This window comes from Coloeus monedula, assembly GCF_965178545.1.
Source record: "Coloeus monedula genome assembly, chromosome: 1".
NCBI lineage: Eukaryota > Metazoa > Chordata > Aves > Passeriformes > Corvidae > Coloeus > Coloeus monedula.
Window position 1 is genome coordinate 39,517,617 of NC_138781.1, and position 27,342 is coordinate 39,544,958.

Sequence of the window (27,342 nt, forward strand, 5' to 3'; positions counted from 1 at the left end):
ACAGTTTAATGATAACATATTTCTCTTGTTTTGCATTTTAATTATGTAGCATTACTACTTTATCAGAGATCTCAAATATGGTTATTTCCATCCATTTCATTAGATTCACAACTTCTTTATATGAATCTGAAGATAAAAGGTGTTTTTCAACATATATACATGAAAATTAGTTTCCAGCTTTATTAATTTCATTTTGAGTTAATTTCTTACATTTTGATACCTTTTTTTTTTTTTTTTTTTTTTTTTTTTTTTTTTTTTGGTGATAATCTCCAGTAAAGCTAGTGGGAAGAGGAGTCAGACCTTTTCCTGTATCTTCATTTATCTACATAAGAGCAAGTCCTGCCATGGTTAAAAACCCAAAGGTCAAGAAGTATGAAATTGTAGGGCTTGTAGTGGAATTTTCTAAGGAAAACTTGGGTCCATCTTTCTCACCAGTATAGTTGAAAGTTTCATTCATTTGAAAATGCTACCAATACCTTTTTATAATTGTGTGTATACTTCTGTGTGCATTTAAAATAATTTTATTTTTAATGAAATTTTCTTTACCCCGTGTATCGGACACTGCAATACCAGGAGAAATTAGAGTTTTGCTGCTTGGAAGATTCTTCCATGTTAGCAAGCTCTCCAGCCTTTCATTTTTGTAACAAAACATATTTCATATGATTAATTCCTCAGAGTATAACAAACGCTAATTGTTGTTATTGATTTTAAATTTCGCAACCATTACAAGTAACCCAGATGAGTGGCAGATAAAGAGTAATAATCCATGGAGTTCTGAAGTGTTTCATGTTTGTCTGTAGTACTTTAAGTGATCAATAGTAACTGCCCCATTGAAACTAACTGCTGTATCAAATAACAGTAAATCAAACGAATGTGCTTACAGATTATTTATTGAAAGCTCTAATTGTTCACTGGGGCCCTGCTTATCTCAGGAAACAATAGAAGGCAGTGATCAGGCAAACTGGTTTGCAAATGCCGGGGGTGCCATGAAACAGCAGGGTCTCCCTGTTCCTGGGTGGTATGAGAGCTTTCCAGAATGTGTCCCTGTCCCACTGGGATTGTTTAGTTCCAGGGTAAGGTGGTCAGAGGTGAATTTTCTCAGAGAGCATCCCTTGAGCTCACAGGTTACACTTTTTAAAAATTACTGCTTTTATAGGTTGTCACCTTTGGGTGGCAAACTTGTGTCTGGTGGGTAAAGTGTGGAAAAAGAACTAAGATTTCTCAAAGTTTCTGACAGGTCCATGTAATGAAAAACAAAACTGGATCAGACCTTAGGAGAGGAAGTAATGAAAAGCATACTCAACTTACTCTGTGGAAAGCTTGCCTAGTTTATGCTACAGTTTGGGGCAACTCTATGGAGCTGTGCAGTTGTCAGACTTGTGCAAATACTAAGAAATTAAAAGCAATGATTTCTTACCAACAACCTTCCACTGCTGATTTTACTAATTCCTTAAAATGGCTGCTCTGCCTTGTCACAGTGACTCAGTGAAATATTAGTGCTGCAGGTTGGAGGTTTACTGGACATTGAAGTGAAATGGGTAGTCTTACAGCAGTTTCACAGCTATCTACATTTTTTAATAGCCGTGGTGTGTTGGCAATAATACTTTGCTCTGTCTTCAGAATCCTCTGGGTATCGGCAGAGGCACTAAAACAGTCCTTGAGAAAGTTTGGGAAGATGGCATTGAATGAGCTGTGGCAACTGGAAAAGCATTTGTAAAACTTAGCCTGATTTCTCTAGAAAATAATGGCTCAAATCTCTCAAACATGGCAGGAAAAGGGGCTTTTCCCCCCTAAAAAAGAGCAAGTTTTATGAAACATAATTATATACATAGTGTAAGTGCATACTCATAATATAGACATTTTAAAATTATTAAGCACAGTAACCAGAGATCTTCTGGATTTTAACCTCATAGGGGAAAAATAACTTCACTTTTTTGGAGCATGTTTTGCCTTAAAGTTCTTGGGACATCAGCTACTAGGACTGAATGTTGCTTTTTCAGTTCTTTGCAAACAGAGTACTTTCTTTTTGTTACATTCTGTATAAGGTATGGCTGATATTTTTCCTGTTTCCAAGGCTGGGATATTGTGGTCAGTTGCGAGTAGCTTATCTGGGAAAAAAGAAGTCACTGTTGAAGGTAGGTATTGAATAAGAAAGACCACGTGACTAGGAAATACTGTTAGCACATATGTATTTTCTTGATGTACAGTGTGTGCATATTTTTTTCTCTTTCAAGTGAGAATGGTAATGATAGACAACATACAGATAAAATTATGAGCATTCCTCACTCCAAGGGTTTAATGGGAAAATCTACTTCAGGTAGAGAATAGGAAAACAGAATGTTGGAAAATGTGCCCTCCAGTCACGGTACTCATCTTGTCTCCAGGCTCTTGTGAATGTCTTATTTTATTGATCTTAGATCTTCTAGGCAGAGTGTGGAAGTGTGCTCTGAGCTACCGTCAAGAACACTTCTACTGGTTGGCTCTGGGACACTGTGCTCTTTCCCATATTTCAGCTTTTGCTGGGCCTGCTGTGAGAGGGGCATGTTTGTCATGTTAACCTCACTGATGGAAAGTTAAAAGGGAAAAAAAAGCCAAACCAGAACAAAATATTTTATAAACTCAATGTCAGGGTGCTGTGAATTACAAGGAAAGGAAATTTGGTAGTGTCTTAGTTTTCATGTTACCTTCCCCACTGTGTTACCATTTTTTTGTCTGGCAGGTATTCAATTCAAAAATATTTAAATTCTGCTCATGTGAGCATTACAGCTTGGTAAACTTCAGATTTTATTTGCTCTCTCCGAAGATAGTGACAAAGTTCTTAAATATTCCGTAAACTGGAATTACTTACATTAGCATCAGAAATGTTGGGCTGAGCTGCTCTTAGTACTGCACTTTCCTAGTCTGGCATGCTGAGGGGATGAAGGAGGGCAGAGTATGTCCCTGTTTTGGTCTCAGATGTTGCAAATGCACGTGTGCTGTAGGATGCCAGAAAGGTTAAGTTTTGGTCTGACTGTCCTTCTATTTGCAGATAAGCTCAAGTGATGAAAGCCATGTTTTTCCTGTTATTGTGTCATGTCTAAATGGAAATAATGGATTGTTTTAATTATACCCCCACAGTTGCAACAGAGCAACAACATGGATGCAGTTAGGCTAGTGTAAGGAATAGTCTTAACACTTACTTAGAAAGTGTGCTGCGTGGATGTAAAACATACATATACAAGCAGAGATAGCCCAGAGGTTCACTGCAGTGATGCTGGGGCATGGGAGATGTGTACTGGAATATCTGCCAGGTTTGAGAAGCTACCTTTGCTTCTCCCAGCCTACACACTGCCATGTCCTCTTGCAGGAGGCTGCTGCTGAACAGCAGCAGGAAACTCATGGCTCCATTTCATGGCCTGAGCCTTGCCAGCTTCAGCAAATGGCCCTGGGTTGGAGGGGCATGGCTGGGAGGCTGGAAGTGTGCTCTCTTCCCCTCCCCACTCTGCCAGAGTGTTGGTGACCTCTGGGAAGGGGCCAAAGGGTGGCTGCCTGGGGTGTGCTGGTTCAGCAGGTTTCATCCCAGCTTCGTTGTGAAACGTTACTCGATAAGGAGTCGTAGCTCTGGGTGGCATAACACGAAACAAAGGTCTGCAGCGAGGGCCCAAGAGTGAGATCCCAAGCAAGGAGATATAAAGCTTCACAGTTGTCCATTGCTATGTAAAAAAGGCAAGTGCTGTGTGACAGGGCTCTCAAAGAAAAATAAGGAGTTAGACATCCTTCTCAAACGAAATCAAAACTTAGAATTAGCAAAGCAATAAAAGCCTTCTAAAGTGAAAGCTGGAAACAATACATTTTTAATAAAATGGGCAGTTACTCTAATTGCTGAACCCCTACTGTTCAATTTCTTTTAGTGCCCTTATTCATTAAATTCAGCATGCTTATACTTATTATTTACAGATGTATGCGTTTTAACTTGTTTATAGAAACCGTGCCTTGCAGAAAGCTGTGGATGGTATAATACTAATTTGTGTTTATTGCTGCCTATAATATGCAATTTTAAAAACAATTAAAGATAGCGGTGGAGCTCATCATTGGAGCCAACCTCCAAGTGCCCATGGAAAGTAAAATATTAATACCGTGTGCTGCCTAAAAGGTTATAGGCCATTTGTAGTGAGTTGATAACATACCCATTAATGAAGAATTTACCTGTTCTTAAGGATTTTAAGCTCAGCAGTCTAGTTTCTAGATAATGTTCTAATGTAACCCATTTAAACATATGTGATGGAGTTCATAATTGCCCTTGTAAATGGGTATAAAAAGGAGGGTATATAAATCAATTAGTGATATCCAGCAGTGTGGCTGTAATACAAATTAATTGTAATGATAAGCATTTTAACTGCTACTCTTACTAACTCAAAGTAGTTTTGATTACTGAATTGGCTCTTGTTGAGTCACTCTGTTAATTTTAAGGTTTGAAAGCACTTAAAGATCAAAATGTTCTGAACTAATGGTCCTAAAATTTGAGAAACAAAATATGTAAAATATTACACAGCAAGTCAGTTTTACGGCATTTCCAAAGAGAGCACAATAGTTTTATTTTATCCATGTGGTACTGAACAACTGTGTAATAGTATTACATGATTAAAGATATTAAAACACTCCTTTTCTTGCTGGATTCAAGCCACAGCAAAAAGTCATGATGAATAGTGTCATAAGATATGTCGAGTATATAGAAAATAAAAAATTGTTTTGGCAGGCATAGTAATACCAAAAACTAATACCAACTTGGATAGGAGGTGAGTTTTGAAGAATAAAATAATTCCTAAAAGGACTTGAAAATAAAAATCCTCAAAATACTATATAACATTTAATCACTGTAAATGGAGACTTTATGACTTAGTAAAATATCTGGATGTGTGTAGAGATTATAGCAACTATTTCATTGCCCTTTCAATTTTCGTTTCTTACTGATGATACTGGGTCAGGGTTTTCTCCCATTTATGTTTACAAGTCAAGAGTCTTTTTTTAAATCAGTAGAGTAGCAACACCATAAAACATAGCTGAAAAAAAGAGTCAGACCACTTTTATTTTTAAGTGCTTCTTTCCTTACAGTGGGCCTTTTAAAAAAATTTTTGATCCCGTGGGGAAAGCACTGAATTTGTTACACCACATTTGTATCAATAGGCCACAGAAATAGGCTTCGTTTTCATAAATAGAGAATAAAGAGGGCAGAGTTCTCATCCTCTCTACATTTGTGTCTCTTCTTTGCCTGTGCCACTTTATTCCACATAAGGATCTGACCATAGGAATTCACCACAATTCAAGCCGGGGCCTGAATTGTAAGAAAACTTAATTTTCAAAGGAAAATTTAACTTCCTGCAGATGATGGCCCAATTATGTATTTTTTTTTAAAGAAGATCCTATTTTTCAGTTTTGCAGTAATGCAGAATTTTCACTTGAGACTGATGTGGTTTTGCATGGTAATGGACAGGCAGAAAATCACCGACCTGAAAAAACTACAGAGCTAGCATCTTTCGGATGTTTTTCTTCAGTTTTCCATACGATTTATTTTTTTCATTTAACATGTTTTCTTTTTCATTTCGAAGGTAGGCTCCTAATACAAAGTGATGAGCTGCTGCCCTGTAAACTCTGCCTGCCAAACCCTGCGGCCATCCTGTCTCTACTCTTACTTTCACCCTGGCTCACTCATGGTGTCTGCCTGGCCATTTATTTAGCGAAAGACGCTCCTGTTCTCAGTTACTAGCACATCATTAAGTCTCGCTGTCTTGAGAGTAACACAGGTATAACCAGATGCAGTTCTTGGCCCTGATATAATTAATCCTGACAAGCTTTCTGCTTTCCACGTTTGCTCAGGTGTAAATGCATCTCTCTGGCTATATGGAAGCGTAAACCCAAATGCAGAGCTGCTTTGCTGACATAACTGTTGGGGAAAAAAAAAAATCAGCCTGAAGAGCAGTATAATTTTCTTTGAAAAGGTGCTGTTAGTTATACATACTACCTCAGGGTTTAGTGGAGCTGGTGCTTGAGAACCAGGAATTGCAAAGCTATGGAGCAGCTGCTGCCTCCTCATTGTCCTTTACTGCTAGCTGTAGTAAATATGTGTGTAGAGTATGTAGTTGCCAAAAGTCATGGCTCTTCCGGGAGAAGCACCAAAAGTGGTTGCAGTGACAGCTCGCCCTGTGTACCTGTGGGGCACAACAAAAAGATGCAGCAGTTTCAGAGAAAGGTTTTTTAGGGTGTTTTCTTTCAGAAATACCTAATTGTGTGTTGGTGATTTTCAGGTCATGTGTACTCAATTTATAAGACTAACCTGCTAGATTCAGACTTAACATCTTGGTGGTTTGTGAGGCTTGGACAGTGCAAACAAGAGTAGAGGATTTTGTGGCTGTTCCTGGTGTTGCTTATGCCTGTGTGATACACAGCGTCCACATGCACAAGTGCTGCTGAGGTGCCTTCAGGAGAGGATTCAGGATTTCTCTCAGCTCTCTGCTGGGGCATTCCGGTGTAATTGTATATATGATGGTAGTCTTACAGAAAGCCAATTCTCAGCTGGCTGGGGAGATCAGAAAATGAAGGCAGGGCTTTCTCTGCTGGCAGCAACAGTGGTTCTTGGAGGCGGGAGGCACCCAGCCCTGCCCTGCTTCACAGTGGGCAGGTGAGTGGGGTGCACATGCAGACTTGGGGGTGCTTCAGAGCCCCTGCAATAGAGGGACTGAGCACAGACTTAACAGAGTTCCCTGCTTTGTCATATATCCCACGTGAAACCTAGGGCAAGACATGTAAGGCTATATTTTGAGGACACTGCTTAGTGCTGTAGGCAGCTGGATTCTCAGTTGCTGTTGAAAATCCCAGTTGGGTACTGCTTAGATTTTTCTAGGAATTTATGATGCAAGCAAATAAAGCTCTTTCACTGTCAGTGCTTCTGTTTCTCATCTGTAAAGTAAGAATAGCTCTTCCCTTATCTCACTTAGGTGTTACAAAGGTAAAAATATGAATGCTCATGGGTTATTCACATACTGGAGTGGCAGGGACCATGCTTGTAGATCAGATAGGTAGAAGAGAGCAGGATCTTTCATGCTGCTAAATATGGCAGAACCAGAAGCGGTGCTGGTGTTGCTGTGTGGCCAGGGACAGCAGGGCCTGAGGAGAGTCACTCAGGGAATCTGTGCGGGAATGCCACTCCGGAAGATGTGCTGGCAGGTGGGGCTCTTGAAGTGCCATATTAAATGCCAGCATAAAGTCAGGTGACTGAATTGCCATGTGTAACTAATGGGTTAATAAAGAGGCCAGATTGTGTCATAACAGAAAAATATGGTACTAAATGATCCCTGCTCTTCACTGGGCTACTGATTAAGATTATTTGGGGAATAATAATATCTGTGAAGAAGTTAGCTGCTAAGTAACAGAAATTATATTGTGAAAGTAGAACAGAAAAATAACCAGAATGTAGATGCTGTTGTTATCTGACTTAGAGCAAAAAAATCTGGATAGCTCTGCTATGCTGGTAGTAGGATACTAAACTATTTCTTGGCCCTAATCCCCTGATATGAATACAGGTTTCAAAGGGCTGCACTCCTGTTGTATGGTCAAGATCAGTATCCACTGACTCCCCTGACTTATGTTACATGACTCTGCTGGTTAACATTACAGATTTGCAATTGAAACTTGGCAATTTTGTTGATGAAAGGCATGAAGGAATATGATGCAGCTCACTCTCTCCCAGTTCTAAACCGGGGAAGATGCAACAGATGAGTGTAAACACTTTTTTTCTGTCATTCCAGTTGACAAATACAACTTTGTGTATACACAGCAAAGGCATTTGTTGACTATGAAGAAGTTGGCTTTTCTTTTTTTTGAATCATACTTTAAATTTAGTCTGTGTTTTAACACTGAAATGCTACAATAGTTAAAATGAAAGGACTCTAAGGACCTGCTTTGCAAATAATGTCTCCCCTCAAGGCTGTGGATTTCAGGGTTTATTCTTTCAAATATCTTTCGACTCGGCAGGATCATGAACATTACCATTATTTGAATTGGAGTAACACTGGAAGGTCCTGCAGCACCAGTTACTGTACAGCACATTCTGAGGCCCTGCCCAAAATAGTGCACTGTCTAAATGCATGAGATGCGGAAGGGTGGGGGAAGAAAATACTGTCCTGATGGTATGTCTGGCTGCAGTGGAGCAATGGCCAAATTTGTACTTGGAACTTCATTAGGGTGAGGATATCAGAACAGAGAGTGTGCTTCACTGCTTCTTGTGCTCTGAGGTGGAGGGCAGAGTTCAGCAGGACTCCTCTTCTCCCAGATGCTTCAGGACAGAAGCCAGCTGTCCCTATCGCTCTTTAGCTGACAAGAGTTGTAGCAGCAAAAGTACTTCAGCTTTACAGAACTCCTGCCAACTCAGCTGTGCCTATCGGGACTTGCACCTTGTCTGAGATAGTTTTGGCAGCAGCAGCCTGTGCCCTTTGCATGGCCCTCAAAGTGCCCTGGGTCTGAGACTCCTTTTAGGTGACCTTGCATGCAGTTTTGTCCATTAGTCCGGTCCTTGGAGACTGGGCTTCTGAGCTCTGTAATCTTTACCTCTTTCTAGTTCTGTTGTTATTTTAATCATACTGTATGAATCCTGAGCAGCACATAGTGAAAACCGGTTAGATACTGTATTAGCTTTTAAAATAACAGAAAAGGATCATTTTTGATTTGGCTCCCTCAAAAAGAAGCAAGGTCATGGAGTTTCATCTTCTGATCTCGCTGTAGAAAGTAGAATGCCCCTTTTCAGACTAAATGCAAACCCATAGACTTCAGAGGATTTCTTTGGCTTTCATCCAGAATACCACCCTTTTTTAAAGGACAGTCTTGTAGAGATGCATGACTTGATTAAAATTAATGCTGGAAAAATTGTAACCAAGTATTAGAATAGAATAAATATATTTAACATCATAGCTTTAAGGCAGATGTGTGCAGCTAAAAGAAATAAAAAAGAAACCCTCAAATGTGGAAAACAAACTTTCTTAAGTGCTTCTGAAAATCCTGGTAATAGTATCTCAATCTGAAGTTTTTGTATGTTTTAATCCAGGTATGTTGTGTTCACTTGTAATAAAAAGCATTCCTTCCTGAACTTCGATGCATACCAGCTCTATAAGGAAAAAGTTTTGACTGTGATAATTTGTTCTGTGTTGATTAACATTTGCACATGGCTTCTCCTGAGCCTTTTCCTCGGGCCTCCTGCCCTCAGCCCACTCCACCTCTGTGTGTCCATCCCCCAGGAAAAACAACGATCCAGCACAGCAACTGCCAGTACTGAAGTAGTAGCACAACTTCTTTGCTTTGTACTTTTTTTCTTTGCAAGGGAGAAAATGGGAGTCTTCCCACAAGGGGAGACTTTGTTTTCCTCTTTCTGTTGTCTGTGATCCCCACCTGTTGTATATATGGTAAAAATATCTGGGACTTATAACCCAGCAACAGTACGCAGCTAGAGTCATGTGTGACCGGGTCAAACACACACTCGCTGGAGGGTCATGGCCAGGTTACTAAGTCAAGGCTGGCAAGTCTCCACAATAATGTTTTCTTTCTCTCTCACTCTTTTTTTTTTTTTTTCTTCTCCCCTTGTCTGTCTTCCAAACAAGAGTTTAAAAAAACCCAAACCCTCATAACAATGCAAACTATTTAAGCATGACAAATTCAAAGAAGTTTTTTATTAAAAAAAATTGGAGGGGGGGCAAAGTCAATGATATTTTGGATTTAATTTTATAGTATGGTTTTATGTGGCACATGAAAGAGAGAAATTTGTATTGAAACAATTGAGACCCACTTTCCCAGTTCCTGGCCCTTTCCTGGAAGATGATTAAAAGCAGACTTTTTTTTCCAGACGAGACATAAAAATTAAATGATCTACAGTATATAGTTATTTTTTCAAATGTTTGGAGGCTTATAAATAACTTCTACAATCAAATGCACACATACAAGCAGCAGAGAATCTGGTTCTAATTACTTGTACTTTAGTTGAACTTTGGCGTTTCCTTTGACTTTCTGCCTAATGTATGTGAGCTGAGTGCCTTGCACTCCTGCAGTGAATTCACAAAAAAAAAAAAAAAAAAAAAAAAAGAAGAAAAGGCAAAAAATCCAGACTCTTGTTGGTGCCAACAAAAATGAGGGTTAACAGAATGTTTTGACCAAATGCAACACTTTGCTATTCACCCTAATTAGCTGAAATTGCTGCTTCCCACCAGGGACCCTGAGCTCAGTATTCAAAATTCCCTTGAGGCTATCCAGGAAATGCCATTTGCTTTACAACTTCTTACTCTTTTAAAACTCAACTGTCCAAAGTGTGCATTAACATGCAAGCTTAATAATCTAAGTTTCTAGGAGAACATGCGGCATTTTGCGGTGCCTGCCTGCTTCTAGTTGGTCTCAAAATAAAATACCTTCTCCATCTGTCAACACGGTTTAGCTGGCAGTAAATTAGCTCTCAGAAAGCACGCTGTGCTTTTAAAGATCTTATCTGCTACTTTATCTAACCTTTAGAAAAATTTCAGACATTTTAGGAATTGTGAAGTGACCGATTGTTTGAGAGTCCCTGTGTGCTTAAGCTGCATTCAGGTGTTGGGTGACAGCACTGAGGCTCTGTTGTCTCAGGTGAGTAGGGATCCTGAAGTGTCACATCCCACAGGACAAGAAAGCAGGGCATGGAAAGCTGTTGCATTTTTTTTGATTCTCTTTTTTTTCCCCCCTTGAATTCTTCCTAAAAATTGTAAGACTGATTTAAAAATGCTTCTTCTGGAAAATTCAGCTGTCCACCCCCCATCCTTTCTTTTTTTCCTGGTTGCTTGTGTAGACATGCATAGAAGAAAGCAGCTTCTGCTGTCATGCACCCGTTAGCCGTCAACATGTTGCAAAAATAGCACTTTATACCTGCTGAGCATGAGTTGCTACGGATGCCTGCACAGGACTTCTGCACAGGCACTGCATACATTTTCAAATAAAGAGTTAATAAGGCTAAATCCAAGGAAGATTAGTAAGTCAGAAACTGGAGTAAGAGTCAGGCATGTATAACCTGGGTTCAAGCCTTCTCCAGAAAACTGCACACCTTGCCTGTGATCAAAAGTGAATGTGTCCAAACTGGGTTTTCTTATACAAAAAGCCACCAACAACCCCCCCCCCCCCCCCAAAACCAAAACAAAACCCAAATAAAAACCCCCAAACCTACCAACCAAAAAAAAACAACCAAAAAACCAAACTCTCTAGGCAGTTGTTCAGCTAATGCAAGTATTATATTTAGTAGATTAAGTCCTTTTAGTGGCACATGTATATGAGAGGATCTTCTGATTTCCATTGGCCCTTTCCTTATCATATACCTTTTCAAATTGTCCTGAAAAATATTCTCTAGCAGTACCTTCAACACTTTACTTGCTGTGTTGTGTATTTATGAATTGAGTTGGTTACATGATCTCTTCTGGGTATCACAAGCTCCTGTTGTTTGTACAGTGCTTGACAGACCTCTCTGGTGTACAATACTGTTTGTGGTTGGAGCACTACTATTGGATGCTGGTGCTTGTTCAGGATGAAATCATGAATAAACAAAAGCGTATCAGTATTATTCCTCAAAGGCTGCTTTCCCCAAACTGAAATCACAGAAGGATTGCTGGAGTGCAGTTGTTTTATTGAGTGACACAACCTTGTTTTCCCATGGGGAGCCTAAAAACTGCCTTTTAGATGGACTGGGAGAGTTGAATGAGCTAATACAAAACACATTGTCTGCTGGTATTGGAGTTTTAAAGCTAAAATTTTATCATTCCATAGACTCAATTGGAAGCCACCATAATTCATGTACGAGCATGAAATAAGGCAAGGAATGTTTGGGGCTTCTCAAGGGCATTTGATGAATCTAACTTTAATTTAGAGGTACTAATAGATTATTGATTCAAGCTGGGTGGCTGTGCAGAGATCAATAACAGAGCACTCTCTATCTCTCTTAAATACCAAAAATTACTGTTGAAAAGAAATGATCATTCTCATATGAGTTTTCATTAAGAAAAAGCTTCATTAAAGTTTTCTTGGTGCAGTAGGAACATGTAGATGTTTGCCAAATTCAGTTTATTTAATACTGAAAAAGATGAGTATAGTTCTGGACGTTGTCTTAATGTCACAGTTTATGGAGCCGTGTTATTTTTCTTATTTTACTTTCCTGTTTTTTCACAGCCTCCTTATTGTTAGGTATATAAATAAATTGGTCCCATTGGAGAAGTATTTCTTAGCTTAAATCGGAGCCTTTAATACTTTACTCTGGCATTTATTTTCTTCTCAAATGTCTGTCCTTGAAGTTGATACTAGCTTAACCCAAGGAAAAATGGCAGAAAGGGGCCCTTCTCTCACCAGTAATCAGAGGTTGCCTCATGTGCTGTGATGCCCTCTGAATTCTGCAACATGAGTTGACAATGAATCATGAGTTTAATACAAATGTATCATCGTTGTAATCTGAAAAATACTGTGTACAGTAAATCTTGTCTAAGAATTTTCCATTGAGTAATATTCTCTAGGGCCTGCTGTTAGTACTCTGGAGATTTAGCTCTGCTGATAGTGCCTAATATTTCTGGATAGATCTGAGTTCACAGATCTTGTCATTCCTGTATATCTGTTGAAAAGTTAGAGGGATTTATCTGAGAAGCAGCAGACGGCTAGGTGAAACATGAAAATGTATTGCACATCCACAATAAATGTGAGGAATGATGACAGCATATCACAGAAAACTAATGCAGATGTTTTAGAAAGATGTAGTTCACGTGTCTTATCATGCATCGTAGGGCTTTCACGTCCTTTCCCTGAAAGGGCTAACTGGCTTTTCAACAGGCTCAAAACAAATGACCATCTAGAAATATTAAGGCAATAAGGGGATGTGAGGTCATAATATATAAGTAGCTTTTTCTCTGCCAGGTTTCTTGATGTTTCAGGTCCTAAGGTAGGTAAGGAGGTGTTGCTGGGTTATGCTAGTTTTACAGATTTAAAAACAAAAAAGGACAACTTGTTTAGGTAATTTTCACTTCAGGTCTCATACTCTTTACATATATCTTGATAGGTGCTGCTATCCTGCTAGGTCAGAATTGCATATTGTAGGTGTTACCTTTTGTAGAAAAAGGCAAGAGATTAAAAAACTCTCCCAAGATTAGGTACCAATTACAAGGGTACATGCCACAGTTTCCCTTTAAAGACTGATATCCAACCTGCACACATGGATGCCATACAATTCAATAGGCTAAAACCAGAACATAAGCCCAAAGTTGTCCTTTTTTGGAGCCTGGTAAGATTCGTGTCCTACATCTAAACTATTGGGTACTTTAAAGTATAATTTTGAGGCTGTAGGATGTAGTCCTGCCTTTATTTACCTTGCTTAGCTCCCTTTAAATTTTACTAGGAAAAACAAATTAATGTTTATTGTGGAAAGAAAGATATGGGCCAGTTTGATATTTTTAATATGGTTATATGTAGTAATTTATTCAAAATTATTATGAATCATTCATTTTTTTTTTCTTTTGTAGCAGTTGAAACTCAGAGCACCAGTTCTGAGGAACTTGTTCCGAGCCCTCCTTCACCACTTCCACCCCCTCGTGTTTACAAGCCCTGTTTTGTTTGTCAAGACAAGTCATCTGGATATCACTATGGTGTCAGTGCTTGTGAGGGATGTAAGGTGAGTGCCATCATCTCCCTTTCCTTTTATAAGTCTGCATTTCATCTTAGGAGAGGGATAAAGCAAAGCAGTTTGGTGTGACTTGATAGTCTTCAAATACAGCTGTAACTTTCTTGCATGAATTAATTCTGATTCATGACTAAAGACAAGTAAATTACCACCACTCTTGGAATTAATTCCCCTCATGACTTCTGCCAAATATGCCTTTCAGGGACTTCCTTAAGTACTGACTCTCATGAGAATGTGGTCATAGCTGTAGACATAATCAAAGAATAAACTGAAAACTTTTTGAGACTCTTCATTGTGCATCTGTAGGTCAGATATTCACTGAGATCTCACATGGCCCTTGGCTGCTCTTGTCCTTTTTCTGCGTGCTGCTACCTCTCTCAACCTGGGGGTGGAATTTGGGAACAGGATCTGATCATCTGGAAATTTTTGGTGTAGTCTCTAGCTATGTAACTAGTCTCAAATCAATTTGGGAATTTAAGGATTAGCAGGTTTGTGTTTGCAAAATTTAATCTGTCAGACTTCATTGCTGGCACATCTGCCAACTGCCTTCCAGTGCTGTGATTGTCAGAGCATGAATTGATGACTGTCTGTAGGATGCAGTAATAAAATACACCACTGAAAAGTAGAGAATGTCTGAAGAGGAGATACCCAGCAGAGAAGAAATGTCAGCTACACCATGTTTGTGTGGCAATAACTGCAGGTGTGCACACAGGGAACAGTGTGCACTTCCATGCATGCAAGGAAGAAGGTAGAGTGAAAAATGCTAAAGAAAAGGTATCACAAGGCAGATGCTCTCATAGTTAAATTTGTTAGCATACCCTAGTGCAATGATCTTTCTTAACATTTGAAGAAAAGACTTATGATTTTCATCCTTTAGCTTAAAATAGATGTGTAGTGTTTAGTACAGTACTAATGCATGCCGAAAATGTGACAGGTGCTATATCCATATAAATAAAGTTCTGAGAATAAATTAACAAAAGGCATTTTGCTGGTTTATTTTTGTGAAATGTTATATTTTTCAGATAGTCTGTAGTTGGCCATTTTTACTTTATCCTTTGAACCTTCAGCTTCTTTCATGCTAGTGGCCTTTTGTACTTACATAAAATATCATAGTCCTGGGTTTGTGTCATTAGACAAAAACCTAAAGGATTGAAATCTGATTTCCTCCCTATTTTATAACTGTAGATACTGAATTAATGAAAGTAACTTCAGCACCTCAGTTTTAGAACCTCTTTCTGATATTGAGGTTTCTCTTGGCTGTCTTGTCTGTATTTTTTTTTTTTTTAGATGCCACAAAACTATCAAAATTTAAATGTCTGTTAGGACGAACTATGGAAAGAATATGCTGTAGCTGATTTCCTTAAGTAGGAAATCTCATCATACTCAGATGCTAACATGCAAATGGTGGTGGTGTCACTTGCTCACCCACATTACCTCTAAGCACAGACATAGTTGCAGACTGTGGCAGAAAGGTCACGTGTCCCTACAAGTTCATTGATTTTTGAAAAATATGCAAAAATACACTGTAGGACCTTCACTGGCCTATTGCAAAGCATTTTCATAAATAATTAAAGCAAGATCACACTTGTCAAAATACATAAGGAAATCCATCTTGTAATGTGTTAGCTATTACTCAACAACAACAAAAAAATCATCTTCACTTATTTGCTCATTTGCAAGGCGGGGTAATTCAGCCTTTAACGATAGCTGCTGTTAAAAGAAGAAGAAAAAAAAGATTATTTACATACAAAACCTGTCAGTCTATGAGAAATAACAAGATTCCAAAACAGTAACTTGGCTGCTTGAGACTGGTAATATTTGGGTTTGTTGATGCTAGCTCTTCAACAGGTTGGACTAAGGTTTTGTGGAATCTCTTCCATGGATTGAATCAAATTTCTTAGTGAATGCCAGAAAATGGCAAGAACATGGTATGCTGCTGAATCAACCACTGGTCCCTTTGGTGGACTGTCAGGTATTACATTTGCTGTTGAAATTCGTCTGAAATTTCAGGTCAACAGAAGTGGTGAGCTGGATGTCAGCAGAGAGCAGACAGCAGACTGCAACACCAGAGACTGCCTCAGAAACCTGTGTTGCCAGTTTCCACTCTTTCTCTGAAAAATGTTACCCTTTTTGACTGTTTGGTTTATTTTCTTTTCCTTCATCTTTACACTTGCTTTCACAGCCATCAGCTGTTGGTCCTGTACTTCAAGAAAACTGCCACCTTGAACTTCTGATTTGTATCCATGCAGTCTCCTGCCTGTTTCCAAGTCTAATTTCAGCCTCTGTTCTCAGTATCAGTTCTTCATGCCCCTCTTCTCTCTCCAGCCTTCTTCATACAAAAAAATATCCAATTGCATCGCAAGTTTCAGTAAGCACTGAGAATTGAGCTCTGCTGCTTGAAGAAGCCTTATCTCCTGTGGATCTCTGCCTTTCAGTTGATTATCCTAAGTTTATTAGAGAGCCTTTGTTTCATTGAAGGCTTCTGATTGGTATGGAGCTGCAGTTTTGTGCTGATTCTCTGGTGAATCAAGGGAACAATAATAATGAAGAACTTGTGTTACAGCCTTTTGTGTAGTGAGGAAACTCAAATTTATTACCCCTTTACCTTGAAGACACATTTCCATGCAATTTCAAAGAGCTCTATTTTCTTCAAGATTTGTCACTGAAGCTGACCAGCATGTGCAGAAGCTGTTGGGATGGGGAGAGGCAACCTCATTCCATAAGAAGCTAGACTAAACATCAGCCAATCCCTTTCTTTCTCTTTTCATCTGACCATGTTGCAGTTTTCTCCTTTTTCACTTCTGTTTTCCCTGATTCTTTCTTCACCCAATTTGCAATCTCCATTCTGTGATGTTAATCTTAAATTCACTCATTTTTCCTCCTGCATTTGCCCCTTCCTCTGTTCTGAGGTCCTTTTCTCAAGTCTTTCCCTTTTTCCTTTCTGACTCATTTACCTTTCACTTTGAACTCCTGGCAGTCTTGTTTCCCAAGGGAAACACAAATGGAAAACTCTGCTCACATCATATTTATCTAATTAGGACCCCGATCTTTTGTTTTTCTGTGCTGGCTTTCCTTTGGTTTTCTTCTAGTTTTCTCTCTGTTTTTCCTTCTCTTTTGCCTTTCTCCTTTGAGCTCCAGTGAAGCTGCTGCCACAGTGATCCTTAGTAGTCTCGTCTAATGCAAGGAACATTTTTCTTTCCTCCAGATTTTGGGTCGATGGCCTCCTTTGATTCTTCCGGCTTTCTTTTTCCTGGCTTTCCAAACTCTACATTTTCATCCTATTTTACTTACTGATTTTTCAATATCTCCTTAAATGGCTCTTTATCCACTTCCTATGCTATTCCCCAAGGTTCAGTTGTTTGGTTTTCTATTTAAAAAAGAGTTGTTTACTGACCTCTTTTATGGTAGACCAATGGAAGATGTCATGGCAATATTCTGCTCATAAGAGGTATATTTTTAATTGAGACCCTTCCAGCCAGGAAGGGAGAGAGCTGTGGATAGTGACTATGACCTTGTGATGTTCAATTTGGGAAACACTGCGCTATAAATTTTATCTTCCCTCAGCTGCCACCAACCCATGGATGATTTCCAAAGTACCCCTATCTCTGACTTCTCCCCTCCCATATTTCCCTGGTGTGTCGTCTTGCTCACCTCACTGCTACCCTGGACACAGAGTTCTTCATGAAGACAGAACTTTCCATGCTCTCTTTGTGCCATCACCAACTCTAATCTCAGTTCTTTCAGACATGATGTCATGATGACATCATTTCTGATCTGCAGTATTCTATTTTACCCAATCTGTTGTCATTTTTCCTCCAGAATCTGAGAATCTGGCTTCAGCTGGCTTCATTGTCAGACCATTGCTGTGGTCTTCTCACATGGGATTGGTGCCTTCTCCTGTTCTCCCTTCCTCTTTTCCCACTCACTGTCATCCTTGGTTATTATTTTTTCAGGTACCTGGGAACAACCTCCTAACCTCCTTTGCCTAATACTTCAGTGACCCTGCTGTCTTATTCATTACCAGAGTCTTCAGTACTGTGCTGTAGTAGAAAGACTGTTCTGTGGCTTGTGTTGATATACTAATCATTTAAGGTTTTTAGAGGATGGAGTATTTCATACAAGGCACTTGTGAACCACAGTGAGAGTTTCAAAGTGGTTAAAAAAACCCCAAAAATGTGCCTTTGTGTTTATTTCTGGGTGTTACACAAAACACAAAAACCTCGTAGCTGGTCACTGGCTTTGTGTATGTGTTAGAGTTCCAAAATCACACTGATCTTCACAGTGTACTTGTATTTTGTAAGAAAAATTCCAGAGACAGTCCATCTTTTTTTGTGTAAAACAGTACATTGACAATATTCAGCTTATTTACAACTTTTCCATTTTGTAAACTGTGTGGCATCTCAGAGGTGGGTTTTGGAATCTACTTGTGTTGTTTCATGACCTCAGTTATAGAGTTCTGAGATCTTTCTTTTTTTTTTTTTTTTCTTCCCCCAATCTCTGGGTGTTGCCAGATAGCACGCAAACAAATTCCATAGAAAATGAGCAATTTGGATTTATCCAGCTGGTGCAAGTGGTTATAGGGCTGGTTGTCGCCAAAAGCTCAGCTCTTTGGTCCTGACTTGAGTCGTTGTTGTAGCCGGGTTTGCAGAAAGGGGGCTGAGAGTAGTGGGCTGGATTCCCCACACAATGCCATCATTGTGTGGGTGAGGAGGAGAAGCTGGTGTTCTGGCAGCTTCAGCTGTCTCTGAAAGCCTTGTCTCTTGTTCTGGGCATTTAAAAGATGGCATTCCTCTGCTGACAGTCCTGCCCAGATTACTGGCTTGAATTTGGTGGGCAGCAAAGATGCCTAGAGCAGTTTCATGGGAGAAGGCAGCACAGCATATAAGAGGGTAGGTTTGCGGTCCAGCAGTTTTGTCTGAATGATGAAGATGCCTCTCTGCCTGTTATTGATGCTAACAGACAAAAATGTAGATAAATCTGCTTCAATACTGAGTGATCCCAAGTTGGCTTTTATCATAAAATAAGGATAGCTTTCCTTCCATCAGTTTTCTTATAGACTCATATCTAATCTGGGATCATTAAATTAAAAGGGTAGCCACATTTAATATATATTCAAGGGTCTTCAGCTATGATAATATGTCTATTTGTTTGACATATTCCTGACTCAAATATATATTTTTATTATGCCAAAGACTTGAAGCAGTATGGAAAAATAGGCATTGATATAAACCTTGATATTTAGGTCTGTAATTTTGTAGGACTGACTCCCCAAAAAAGATAAAATACACATGGGGGAAAAAAGAAAAGAGAGAAAATGAAAGTTTTTGCTTTATCCAAATTTGCTGTTAAGGTTACAATGCTAAGCTTAAGAGAAAAGCTGTCATTTTGTTATAGTTTTTACTTAATCACTTACATATGTGGTGTGAGGCAGTCGCACCGCTTAACTTGAGGCCCGAAATTACTTGCCTAGCTTTGAAGGCTGGGCTTTCTGCAGTCTGTTAAGAGAGAGAGAAGCTCCTCTGATTGCTGATTCAAAGCATCTAGACCAGACCTGCTCTGGGTCACCCTCCAGAACAGCCTGTCCCCATGATCCTTTGGGTTAGGTGCTCAAGCACAACTGTGTTAGTGTTCTCTGAGATAATGTTCCCCGTGGTTATGTCCCTCTGAAAGCTGCGGAGCTTGGGGTTTTCCTGTTGCAGGCCATGAATCCCTGATCAGCATTGGTAGAACAACTGGCTTAAAAAATGCTACAGAGAGAGAGAGAGAGAGAGGAACTGGCTTTCATTTTATTTATTTGTTTGAAGTTTGATGGCAAGAATATTATTTCCACCCTAAATGATATCATGATTCTATGATATTATGCTTTGGTCTGCGAGAAATGTTGCTGAGAGACCTAAAATATTTTATGGATTGTTATAAAAAAGTTTCCTTTATGGAACAGTGTCCTTTGGGACAGATGCCTTTTCCTTTTAATAATATCTCTTACATCATGTGAGAACAGATTTGCATTTTCTTAGGCGGTTCTGGGATTGTGGAGGGATCTTAAGGAGCAGTTCTTTTTGATAACACGACTCTTGCACATGTTAGCTTCTAGCTATAATATAATTATATTTAAGCCTATATTTATGCCTCTTTATAGGGAATTAAGGATCCAGACATAGAATTTTCTCAGCTACTTAGCAGTGAAAAATAAAAGCACACTTCATAAAACTAGCTAACTAACATTCCATGTATTTGGTTTTGTTTTCTCGGCATGTTTTAATCACCTACAATTGAAACAGAAAGTAAGAAATATAATGTTGAAAATATGTGCACAGTATGATTTGTATCAGGGAAAGAAGTAACATTATTTGCAGCAATGCAGTTGGAAAAGCTTCTGTTGGTTCAAAGAAAAATATAGATCAGCTTGAATGATCAAGCTGTATTCGTCTCCATTTAGGCTGTATTAGTGACAGTGCCAGCAGTAGAGATGCATGCTGTCATCCATGCACAGCTATGAAAAATGCCTCAAATCATGGAAAATTGCTTCTAGTTTCAGTTAAATCAACAATACTTTTTAGAAGGTGAAAAATGTATTTTGAAATACATTTCTGCATGCTGTTAATATAATCTAATCTTAAACTGTAAGCACTTCACAGCATAGCAACATTCCAAGCCATTCATTTGCAGAAAGCTGTGCCATATGCAGAAAGACACTAAATGGGTTGCAATTGCTTTAAATGTAGTACTGAAAACCTGGAAATTTTATTCATTCCGTGCTCTCAGAGGAGACCTGATTATTTTAATGCCATTGTTGAAATTTTAGCTTTTCAAATAACAAACCCAAGAAGTCCAGATGCCCTGTGAAAAAGGTGGTATCTGTTTCAGTAAGTTCTTGGTTCTTTTTTTGTTGTTGTTTGGGAGATAAAACTTTTGATAAATCCTGAATTTGTTTCAAAAATTTTAAGATGGGGAAGTATATATTAATTGGAAGCACTCTGAGAGCAAGCAAACGTAATGAAATAGATGGGATCAGGAATAAAAAATTTTTCTTACCAGGTTTATTAAAATCACTCTCTGGGTTGTGTGAATGCCATGAATGAAGAAATAAAACTGCTTGCTAACTATGACAGATAGCAAAAATGTAAATTGTGTTATGTGCTATGTATGCTTTCCAGTGCTTTGGACCCAGGTCATGGGTTACAGCTCAGCTGCTCCCTTGCACTGGGCTTCTGGAGCAGAGATGGACCAAGAGCAGCAGTGTCTCTATGAGAGTACAGCACATACATCCACATCTACTCTTCCTCTTACCCTGCTTGTTGCCTTGTCATAGACCAAGCGTTCATCTTAAGCTGTGAGAATAGTTGTTTTTTACTAAATATTGTAATTTTTTCTGGCAACCATGCTGGTGCAATAAAAGCGCAGAGATTATCCCAAATTAACTTTCTAACTGTGCTAACCCTGCTGCTCCACTTATTTGTGAGCACAAGGGCTAATGTCCTGTGGAAACAGGAACTGGAAAGTACTCTCTTGTTTTCCATGAACTGTCAAATAATGATGTATAATTGTTTGGCTTAAATCTTGCACTCCCTTCTCTCATAAAATTCCTGATACCATCAGTGAAGGCTTTCTCAAAAAAGAACAGCAGTGTCTGACTCGTGAACTCTGGTGTGTTGTGACCAGCCACATTTTGGGGCACAGCTTTGCCGTGCTGTGTACCTGGAAGGTTTCTGGTACCAAGTAGTGTTCCTCCTGCAGGCAGTCATCCCCTGTGTACAGTTTGGGTGCAACTGTCCTGTTTCAGAGGCCAAAGGAGTTGACTAAGGTAGATGTGGACTGTCCCATCATATGCTAGCAAGCCATAGTGCCCATGACTGTTCCAAGAGCATTTCCTGATATAAATATAGCCTTTAGTCCTGTTGACCTTGCATATCTTTTCAGGGTGTTTGGACACTAACCAGTCCATAATAATTACAGGTTTTTCACTGTTATTATTAAGAAACTAAAATTGTTGAGTCTTACTCTTTTGGTAGTGTCTGTGCCTTTCTCTACCTCAGAATATACACTGTAAAAAGAAGAAACTTCAAATTTATATGTGCATTGACATGTTGTTATTGGAGTTGAATCATGGTTTCTCACCAAGGTGGATGATGAAGGGTCCTTGTAGATTTGTCACATTTCTATCCAGATTTCACCTGCCCATAGCTGTTGTGGCTTATTAGCAAATGGCTGAGAGAGCTCGGGCTCACACCGCGTCAGTAAAGTGTGTGTGGTTTACAACACCTTCAGCAGAATTAAGTAAATTAGATGCTCACGTAGAAGTGCCATCGATGCAAATCGTGCCGTGAGGTACCGACTAGAGATGCCAGAAGCAGGTGGGCTGCAATTCCGGCTGGCACACTTGCCTGCTGAGAGGTTTGCATGCAGGGAATGTGGAGTATGTTTTTATTTTCCTGTCACTAGGTTCTAATGGGTTTTACTTTTTCAATTTTCTTCACTAGAAAGAGGGAAAAACCTTTTATTTTGTTCTCATCTTGTCAATCTATTTCATACCTCTCCATTAGTTTAAGGACCACATGTGGCCTTTAATTATAGTTGTAGAGTACAGGCTGTCCTGTACATGCCCTGCAAATTGTACAGATGTAGGAAAAAATGTGGCTTTCCACCATATTTAACACAAGATTTTATAATATGATCTTTAAAAGTACTGTTTGCAGAGGTAATCCAGTAAAGGAAATAGGAATATCAGACCAAACATCTCAGAAATTAAATACTCTGAGATTTTCTTATAATAGTACTAGCCTCCTTTTTTTTTATACTGTGCCACATTTATGCAATTGCAAATGTATAAAATTACAATGAACTAGCTTTCTAACTCTGGAACTTTATTAAAATAAAGTCTGGTTAATGAAAAATTGGTAGAGAAGGGTATACAATTGATTTGTTGAATTTAGATTTAGGATAGCTTGCTGCACCCCATAAGAAAGTGCACTGTTTTTCCCGGAGAAAAAAAGTAGTAGAATAGTTTGCCAAGAGTAGTTCTCTCTGAGTGTGATTTTGGTGCTGGAGAGATGGTTGAGGTCACTGCTGTGCTTACTTTAGGCATCTTTCCAAATTGTAGGTTTTTTAGCAAGTACTTAAAGCCTCTCTGATTGGCATGTCTTAGAGAAGTAAATCCAAAATTAAGGGCTTTCATAATGGTAGAAAATGGAATTAATCATTATTTAATTCTGTTCACACTTATGTTTTAAGTAGCTATTCAGATGCTCTTTGTTTGCTGCAATTTTGGAATTTATTTTGAAAGATACACCTATCTATATTTTCTGGTTATTGTAAACCATCATCCAGTTTGTAAATGGTCAGCTTCCCAATTTGAAGGAATACTTTGGCCTTGGAAAGTGGCCTTCCATTGCCATCTGCACTTACTGATTGACCTGATAATGGAAACAGAGGTTCTTTCTAATCCTGAATGAAGTGTTCCTTTGAGAAAATTTCCTAGAGGGGTATTTGCTTTAGATTCTTCTGGAAATGGAGTGCAATTGAATTTGTACCATGGATCCCAGAGCTGTTCAGATTTGTGGAGCTGGTCTTTGTCTGTTGCTGTAGCAGAAAAGACAACTGGATGTCATTTTCTGAGATTCAGTATTTCCAGTGAAGTCAGCTTTAGAGATTCTTTATCCAATTTGTTTATTATATACATTGTTCTTTTTCTTTGTCCTGTAAAACAAAACAAATGCCTTACTAAAAAAAACTTTCACTTTTGAGTACCTATTAAAAAGAGCAGAAACTGACAAAGTTGAGTTTACAGCTGTGTGCCTATCTTTCCCTCTTTGTATCAAGATTTTGCTGTAGTCTTGAAATATGGATACCTTGTCTCCTGAGAATAATGTAAATTATATACATGTTGTGTCCTTCTTCCTGTTTCATATTATTCTTATTTTTTCAGAGGAACTTCCCACATACAGGGGACACCTCTAGGTGTGACACCTGTGCATCTCAGTACTCCAGTTATGAAAACTTGTAGTTTTAAAGAAGTCATGCACCCAATTCTGTAATTGGTACTTTTGGTATATTGGCATAGAAACTGTTTAACTGGTGTGCTGCTGCAGCTGGTTTGCCAAATATTCAGAGTCCCTACTCATAAATTGTTCTTCCTTTTGATAATAAGCAGGAGCCCCCATGGTTTCCACAGCTCAATTCAGGAGACAGCTGAGAAGGAGAAGAACATTTTTGTATATAAAGTCCCTTATGATTTCACGTGGCCATGCTTAAAATTTCTCATTTAATGTATTTTAGTGGGAAAAGTTACTATGAAATAAAAACTGGATCATAATACTTATACTTTAGAGGGGAAAAAATATATTGTTTCTGGATTCCCTGTCTAGAATAATGGATACATAAATTATAAGGTGAGACACAGTTGTAAGTAGTGCCAAAAATGTAGATTTGGTTGGCTGTAAATGCAGTCAGTGATTTCACTCCAGCTATTCAGAACCCAGTGCCGGAGGGGAGAGCCAGCAGCCCCCAGCCAGTGCACGTGAGCAGGGTCTGCCATTGCCTGGTGTCAGGGAAACTGATCAAATGCTTATGAAGCAAGTTTGTTCTTGTTTTAGAGTCTCTTTAAAAGCGACAATTTAATGGGACCCATTACTGTCAGCTGTGGCCGGTTCCCTCTCCCTCCTCCCAGGCGCTTAACAGGGAAAGCAGAGATTTATAGCTGTGGCGTAACCATTCCAATGGGCTACTGTTCACTCCTCCTGCGAGTGTCCTGGCTGGCTGCTCTCCAGATGAATCTTCCAAACAGGGGAGGGGTCTTCCTTGTCTCTGGAGTGCTTGCCTTGCTTGGAGCCCTGTGCACCTGTGATAAATATATATGCAAATTATTAGTTCCTCGCTTCAGTGTGCACCGTGATCCTTACATGCTTTCTGCTGGTCCTAAAGAATGGCAGTGCTCCAGATTTAGCAATATTTAAGCAGAGCATATAAGAGAGAGAGCTCTGCAAGCCATCATTTTTTAAATGAATAAGAACTACCATTTTTTACGGTTTTTTTTTGGATCAGGGGATCAAGGCATTTCTCAGATGCTGCTGCAAATGGTCTTGCCCAGTCCACATTTGTTGATAGTAATGCCCAGAGACTGTTACATGTACAGAAACAAAAATGAAAACTACATACTTTTTTTAAAGGAAAGAAAAGGGAGTGTTAGGTGAACAGGAGAGATGCAAGCACAGCATCCAGGAACCAAATGGATGAACTAACTAAAAAGACCTTTCATCTTACTCTAAGTCCATGTGATTTTCGTAAACTGAAAGAATGATCGTCTTGTGATTATATGAGCTCTGTGCTTGAATCTGGCCATTGATTGAAGTCTGGCAGGGGAGGGAGAAAACAGGAAAACATCTTGCTAAGATTTTCCTGTGTTTGATTAATCAGCTCCAGTTCATTCACTCATCTCTGAAAGGTCATGTTTTCTCGTTGTTAAAGTTGCCCAGTCCAAGACTCTCCCGTGCTTCCCTACAGCTTGGCTGAATGATCCACCAGTCAAGGTGGAAGCAGCACTGCATTTGTCCTGAAAGCTGTGATGCTTTTTCAGCATCTCGGTATGATTTGTGTTGGGGTTTACAACAAGATGCATCTCTCCGATTAGCGTTACCCTAAAAGTCTTTATTGCTTGGAGGAACTAGTCAGTTGATTCCTCTGGCTCTGTTTCTGCAGTTGCTAATCCCTTGTACTGGCACAAGACTGCATTTCATCCACCTTTCTCAGCCTGCTTTTCCATATTGTCCAGACTGTTTTGACCGTGGATGCTTTGACTGTGTACAGAAACTGGGCAGGGGGATATGGCCACCATCTCACTCTTAAAAATGGTGGGTTTTCCAAGTTGGTCCAGCTCCAACTCATCCCTCTGCTGTCGCCTTTGGTAATGAGTTTCAGCTGCAGCGTGGAAAGGTAATTTTCCTTGACTACTGCCAGTACTAGAGAGCCAGACTTGCATATTTCTGGGTGTTTACTTGAACTCTGTTTTCTAGTCTCCAGGCATCCAAGTTTCACTAAACTCTAGGCTTTAGAGGATTTTAGTGGATAGCTCTGTATTAGCAGAGTTTCTTTGTTGCTGAACACAGGGGAATGAGAGTGCAGCATAAAGTAGTAAGTACAAGATATTACTTGCCAGATTTCAAGAGATCTGGTACAACATATTTGTTTAGACGTCAACTGTCAAAACGAAGAGCAAAAAAAAAATTACGGGGAGATAATGAATGTGTGTTGATGAGTCACTCAGATAGATGCCTGAAAACTGTACCAGGAAGCATAATGCTCAAGACATCTGGTTTATTTTGGCATGTTTATGTCCATGTTATTTCTTCTGAGTATTTTTAGGTTTCTTTCTGCATTGTTTTCACATGTCACTTCATACCTCATCAGAAACTTCTTTGCTGCGGATCGGGCACGTTTTAAAACTCCTCCCAGGTCAAAGAGAATAGAAGCATGCTGGGTGTTGAAGGCAAGTAGGGGCCATGCTGTGGCATGGCCAAAGCCAGCTCTTTGCCAGCACCCACAGGCACCCACCCAGCCAGCCAGGCTCAGGCTGGGCTGCTGCATTGGCTCCAGGTCAGCTGGGGCGAGAGCAGGGAACAGCTGGCTGTGCATGCAAACTGTGCAGATCTCTCTGCTAGCGCGAGGGGAATTGCACCTCAGCCAGCTTGCAGGCATATATAAATATTTGTGGCATAGTTTGCATTATTGTTTCAGCTGAGCTGTAAACATTCGGTTGCTGATAGCGGGAAAGAAACTAGCGCCGCTATAAATTTCAGATGGTGCAGAAATGCAGGGATTTTTGTATTGGCTGACAATTAAATAAAGTCCCTGTGCCTCTTCTGATAAATAACTCTGCTGCCAAATATGTGCGGGAACTCTGCAAGCCTTTGTGGGGAAGGCTGGGAGGGGAAAAGAAAGAGGACACAAAGCCTTCCTGTGCGGGGAATTTCCTTGGAGCACGCACACCCCTTCTTTCTCCCATGTAGGTTTGTGTTTGAGCTTGCCCTTTCCTCTTCACATGTTTCCATCTCTGCCAAGCAGCTAAATGGAGAGGTTAATTTGAGAGACTTGTACAAGTAATTGCAGCATGGTAATTCCGTAGCTAACATGAGTCTTTTCCTTGTCCTGCCTGTTGCAGGAACCTGCATGTCACTGCATGAGCATAGCTTGGTGGAGATTTTTTGTTTGTTTTTACTAGGAGGTCCACTACTTTGTTAGAGTAGCTGTTGTTCAGCGTCTTTCCATTGCAGCTGTGTGCAAAAAAAAACCCCCATGTGCATCCTAGTAAAATTGTGACATTGTCCAAAGAAGATGGTCCCCCTGCTCCAGCCATCTGAAAACCCAGTGGATAAAAACAAAGACACGAATTATGAGCGTAAACCAGAATCAGTCAGACGATTGAGGGATAACAATTTGAAAAGTCTTCTGTGATACAGTGCTTCCATGCAGGAGGGCAGCTACATAAATGGTTTGGAAAAGTGTCATTCTTTACGAAGAAATACTGCGCTTAATTAATTCTTGCTCCTGGGAGGTCAACCTGGGGCACTCATTATTGTCTTAATTGGTGGTATAAATCCTGAGGCACTGGAGGGGAAGAGAGGAAAAAAACGATGAGCAGTTAGCAACATACAGCCTTTTGG

The 27,342-nt window shown here is 39.6% G+C and overlaps 1 protein-coding gene across 2 annotated transcripts in view; it reads left to right on the plus strand.

Annotated features, from left to right (window-relative positions):
• RARB (retinoic acid receptor beta) overlaps nucleotides 1-27,342 on the plus strand; it is a 94,132-nt gene that overhangs the window by 12,575 nt on the left and 54,215 nt on the right. For both annotated transcript variants that reach the window (XM_082281385.1, XM_082281384.1), the window contains exon 2: nucleotides 13,530-13,678. Coding sequence is in view for 1 of the 2 variants with exons in the window: in XM_082281384.1 (XP_082137510.1) it covers nucleotides 13,530-13,678 (149 nt within the window). In the remaining variant the exon portion in view is untranslated. The remainder of the gene's footprint in view (nucleotides 1-13,529; nucleotides 13,679-27,342) is intronic.